At 37.2% G+C, this 5,748-nt stretch overlaps 1 protein-coding gene across 1 annotated transcript; it reads left to right on the top strand.

Moving 5' to 3' along the window:
- Positions 1 to 2,619: 2,619 nt before the first annotated feature.
- On the top strand, positions 2,620 to 5,401 carry LOC115682041 (GDSL esterase/lipase At5g45910-like). Its single transcript, XM_030606171.2, has 5 exons — positions 2,620 to 2,860; positions 3,198 to 3,413; positions 3,533 to 3,681; positions 4,164 to 4,440; positions 5,161 to 5,401. The coding sequence occupies exons 1-5, from the start codon at positions 2,620 to 2,622 to the stop codon at positions 5,373 to 5,375; spliced, it is 1,098 nt and encodes a 365-aa protein (XP_030462031.2). The 3' UTR covers positions 5,376 to 5,401.
- Positions 5,402 to 5,748: the final 347 nt, after the last annotated feature.

The raw sequence follows: 5,748 nt of genomic DNA on the forward strand, positions 1-5,748 counted from the left end.
AAAATATGAAGCAAATGAGGAAGTGCAGCAAATGACAAATGACAAAGAAATGAGCAAAAATATGCTGCCAATGAGGAAGTGCAAGAATGATAGCAAATGAGCAAAAATATGCAGTAAAATATGCTGCAAATGAGAAAGTGTAGCAAATGACAGCAACTGACCAAAAATATGCAGCAAATGAGCAAAAATATGCTGCAAATGAGGAAGTGCAGCAAATGACAGCAAATGAGCAAAATATGCTGCAAATGAGGAAGTACAGCAAAAGATAGCAAATGAGCAAAAATATGCAACAAAATATGCTGCCAATGAGGCAAAACTGCATCAAAATATGCAGCAACAAAATACTAAGCAACTCAACATTGAGAACCAATAAATTCCAACCTTTCATTTGTCATAGATTGCAGCAAACCTCTTGTTACGTACATAAATTGCAGCAAACTAATAACACAACCGTAGCTACAAATTGCCAAATACAAGTACATAGTACAAGCCTATCTTAAATTATGATAAACTAAGAAACTTTTACTCATCACTGACATTACATTTGACCATAAAATAGGCTATAAAAAATATCAATAACACAATCAACAATCAATAACACTTTCTTTCGATTTTCATCCTTTGAACTTCCTTCTTCAAACGGTTGGCCAGAAATGCTAAAGCCTTCATTTCAACTTGCAATGAGTCGACATCGTCCAACTCGTCCATTAATATAGGTGGAGGTTGATGTCGAGCTTTAAGTAGCTTCACTATCACCTATGTTGCTCGATCTAAAAATTTCGCATCAACCCACTTGAAGAATTTGCACTTCGAGCCTTCTCTATACCTAGCGCATCCATGGAATCTTCTCCAGGGGTTCAATCGAGTCCAAGATGTTCTTCTTGGACTTGGTAATCCACAATAGCAGAAGAACCGACCTTCTTCTTCACTTCATTCAAACGAATTTGAGCCGCTAGTGAAGCTCCTGTCATCCATTTGCAACCTTCAGCTGTCAATTTCGGGAAAAACAAGGAAATAATATGGCCGGTTAGGGTTTGCAATTGGGGAATATGTCCAATTAGCCGATTTAGGGTTCCTATATTGGGGGGGAGAAAGGTTGAACGACGTCGTTTTCGCTATAAGGGCTGACTGGACTCTCCGGCCAGCCATCTCAGCATCGAATATTAATAAAAAGGAGCCACATCAGATTTCCGACGTGCCATGTCAGCATTGGCACTCAAGTGATCGTTTTTAAAAAAAGTTGGCATCAAAGTGATCCGAAAAAAGTTGTGGCACCAAAATGATCGCCGTACACAAGTTATGACACTTGTAGTGTACTTTTGCCCTTGATATTATGTCTTAAGTGTTTGGAGGCAGCATTCACAACACGATATGCCCCACATTTGTTTGTCAGGCAAAACATGATAGATTCTCTTGTTTTGCCTATTCCTTTCCCAGATGTTAGTGTGCCAAATCAAGTTCTACTTTCGTGTACTGCATTTTTATCGGCTCAAGTTTCATTTCATGGAAGAACGAAAAGCAAACGTTGGTATCTCTCTCCCCGGCGTAAGCCAATTGTCGTGGAAGAGATAATGACATAAATAATCACTGAACTTTGGCCTAATGTGCAATGTGTTCCCTGAACTTTTAATTTATTTAATGTAGTCCCTGAACTTTTGGTACGTGTTCAATGTAGTTCTTAAATTATATGAAAATATTAAATATAGTCCCTGAACTTGAACTAACGGAAGGACTATATTGAATATTTTCATATAGTTCAGGGACTAAATTGAACATGTATCAAAAGTTCAAGGAAGACAATGAACAAATTAAAAGTTTAGGAACCACATTGCACATTAGGTTAAAGTTTAGGGACTACATTGAACAAATTAAAAGTTCAGGGACACATTGCACATTGAGCCAAAGTTTAGGAAATATTTGTGTCATTTTCCCATCGTAAAATCACTATTACAGCCCATTAAATCACTTCTATCTTTCCACTCTACTGTGACAATTAGGCTCCTCCTAGTATTGCGTGCGCAAAAAGCAGAACGATATTGATTGTCATATTGTTTAGGAAAAATTACAAGCTGTCGTTGTACAAAGTCTTTCAATATCTACTATCAATGACGTTGCTCATGTGCTTGGTAAGGCACTAAGCAAGGATCAATTTTTCTTTATCAGCTAACTTGAATCCAAATTATTCACATGCCAGCTTGAGGTGGAGTAATGGAAGATATTCTATAGTTTTTTCTTCTTAGTAATGGCTTATCATTCTAACTATGTATCGAAAGTCGGATCACTTTCACCTAGAGTTATTCCTTATTTAAATTTAAGAAGGGTGACGTAACTAAATTATTCCCCCAAATAACAAATTTACTACTTTTAAGTTGTAAAAGAATACTTTCGTTAATCAAAATTATTATGAAGGATTCAACGCCTCGAAGTTGCAAATAGTCCTTATGATTTGGCTTCTAAAATAAGCAGGGTTTCTTTGCCCATGTGACTCATGTGATAGGATTCCATAAGGGCTTTGCCCATTTTATAAAAGGGTGCCATTTCTCGTTGAGATAACGTAAGGGCTCAAGCACAACCCCAAGCAGACTCTTCCTTCATCAAAATTTTCAAGTATTGTTTGACATGAAAGCCAAGAAGATAGTAGCCTTATTCTTGCTCTGCTGCCTCTGTTCAAAGTTCGTTTTGTCGAGCCCCGGGCGCTACGATGCAATCTTCAACTTTGGCGACTCTGTGAGCGACACTGGAAACTTCCTCCTTTCCGGGGCACTTGTTCCAGAAATTAAAAAGCTCCCTTACGGCGAGACTTTCTTCCACCACGCGACCGGTCGATGCTCGAACGGACGCCTAATTATCGATTTCATAGGTATTCCATACTCTCTCTTTTAAGTTCCTAATGTACATTTTTCGATCACTCATATTAAGCCATGTGGTATAAATGCATTTCCATCCATTCCTTAATAGATTAAGATCTCGGAAAGAACGATTTGACTAATAACTCAACCACAGCATATCACCACAATGCTATCTCATACGAACATAGTTTCATCTGGCTTATGTAATTGCTTTTTCAGACAGCTTTGTGTATCTAATATAATTCCTACTTAAAATGCGGTTTTGTTTTCTAGCAGGAACTTTCATTTTTAATGCTTCTGATACAGTATTTATAATCTCACGATGAACGTAAATATATGAGAATGCAGCTGAAGCATTTGGACTGCCTTATCTTCCACCATATCTGGCATTGGCCAAAGGACCACATGTCCGCACGGGAGTGAACTTCGCAGTTGTTGGTGCCACAGCAATCGACTCGTCTTTCTTCTATGCTCAGAATCTTAAGTTGTTGACCAATGACTCGTTGAGTGTTCAGCTTGGCTGGTTCAAGAATTTGAAGTCGTCTCTTTGCACCACCAAACAAGGTATATTTCTACCTTTTATTGTCAAAAAAGAGGTTAAAGGCATTACTGATTGCTTGATTTTTATGATTGATTTTGATTTATGAAACATGTGCTATAACTTTTTAATTTTTTGGGTGCAGAATGTGATGAGTACTTCAAGAGGTCTCTGTTTCTGGTGGGGGAGATTGGTGGCAATGACTTAGTCAATCCCTTAGTATCTGGTCGAACCATTAAACAGATACGTCCTTTGGTACCACAAGTCGTTGGAGCAATCGCCCGTGCCATCCGTGTATGTTACACACAAACTTATTTCAGCGCAAGCTTAACGTTAAATTCCCGTTTATAAAATTAAAGGATTGTTCTGAATCATTACGTTTTATCTATGAGCACGTTGAAATTGATAATGATAGAGAAATGCCTTAATCACTACACTGTCTTGAGAAACTTCTTATTTTTGTAGTTGTACTAAATATAAACACCAAAACCAATAATCAAGACAAAGTTAAAATGTCACAAAGAAGCATTGTATATGACTTAAATGGTGATTAATCCACCTTTTAATAGCATGCAGAAAATGTGTAAAAGAAAAACAGACGTATGATGATCTCCATGGTGCGTGAAGCGGTTCCCAAAAGTGATTCACGTATACTTACAAAATGATCCACGTGATATGTCTCGAGATTGCTTTATTATTATTATTATTATTTCTCACTTTTATCAAGTTTCAGTTTTTTTTTTCTTTTTTTCCTTGAATCATCATAACCATGACAGATACTGATAGAAGAAGGAGCAGTGGATCTGATGGTGCCAGGAATATTTCCAATAAGCTGTTCCGCCATGTTTCTAACTTTGTGTCACAGCCCCAACAGATCGGCATATGACCCAAGAACTGGTTGTCTCAAGGCTTATAATGATTTCATCAAGTACCACAATAACTACCTCAAGGAAGAATTGCAAAATTTGAGAGAAGAATACCCTCATGCAAGAATTATTTACGCTGATTATTATGGTGCCTCCATACCTATTTGTCGCACTCCAAAACACTACGGTGAGCCTTCTTTTCACCTTTATTTTTTTCCTCTCAAATTTCATTTTTTTTTGTCAAAAGAAAATATTTCATTCATATCTTAAGATCTCAAGATGAAACATGAGAGGTTCAAAACAAAGCAAATTCCAAAGGGAAAAGTAGAACAATAAAGCGCAACTGCTGTGATAAGCACTTCACAAGAACAGATCTATCCCAGCATCAAAACAGAACGCAGACAATACGTATGTTTTTGCATATTTTTTGCTTGAACTGATACTCTTGTAATAAATCGTAGATGTATGACTTTTATTTTCCGCATATCTCGTCCATCACCATTTGTATAAGTAATTATAGATTTATTTTCAGATTACAATCAAGATACGTATCTATAAAGATGGCTTTGTATTAAAGAAAAAAGAACATACACGGTCTGTTCATCAAATGAAAACCGACTTGTTTTTTGTTTCCCACAGTTTTTTGTTCCAATTAAAGCTGGAAGCCTGGAACATACATGTTACTTGTTCATCAAATTGGACGGACCAAATGACATACGTAACATGAGCACATAATTTTGATTTGAAACTCCCATACTATTTTTGGAAAGAAAAACCCTAGTGCTTCGTCAATTTCATGAAATACACCAAATGACATACGTAACATTAGCACATTTTGGTTTGATGTCATTGACAAGAACCCATATAGTTACCTAATCTGTTCAAATTTATGGGTGCATTGACGCAGGCTTTTATGGAGGGGCACTAAAGGCTTGTTGTGGAGGCAGTGGTCCATACCACTATAATGCTTCAGTAACTTGTGGTGACCCCGGCTCAACTGTTTGCAAAGATCCATCGGCTTTCGTCGATTGGGATGGGAATCACTTGACCGAGTCTGCTTATCATCACGTCGCCAACGGGTTGATCTACGGTGGCTTCACATCTCCACCACTCCTATCTTAATTTAATTATTGACATTACACATAAACCGCATTTGGACAATTGCTTCCATCGAAGGTTACTTGCACATTTTCGGAGTAACAAAGTTTGATATGTCAAATATATAAGTACATCATAAATATGTTCGTTTGTATATTTATCTTCCAAATGTACACCCTATTTGTCTAGATCCAATTTGCTATGTACAATGCCATCTCACTTTGTCGTGTCGGACATAATAAAAGGTAATTGTGCCAAGGTGTTTGCTTCTTTTCAATGCCATTCATTTATAACACAATCCCCCCGGTCATATGACAAACATGAATGAGATTCAAACAATTACTTAAGAAAGAAGAGAGATAGTCTGTGAACGACACAGATTAGACGTACAATATGT

The sequence above is a fragment of the Syzygium oleosum genome, unplaced genomic scaffold (assembly GCF_021117445.2).
Source record: "Syzygium oleosum isolate NSW1041296 unplaced genomic scaffold, Sole_v2.1 Sole_v2.18, whole genome shotgun sequence".
In the NCBI taxonomy this organism is placed as follows: domain Eukaryota; kingdom Viridiplantae; phylum Streptophyta; class Magnoliopsida; order Myrtales; family Myrtaceae; genus Syzygium; species Syzygium oleosum.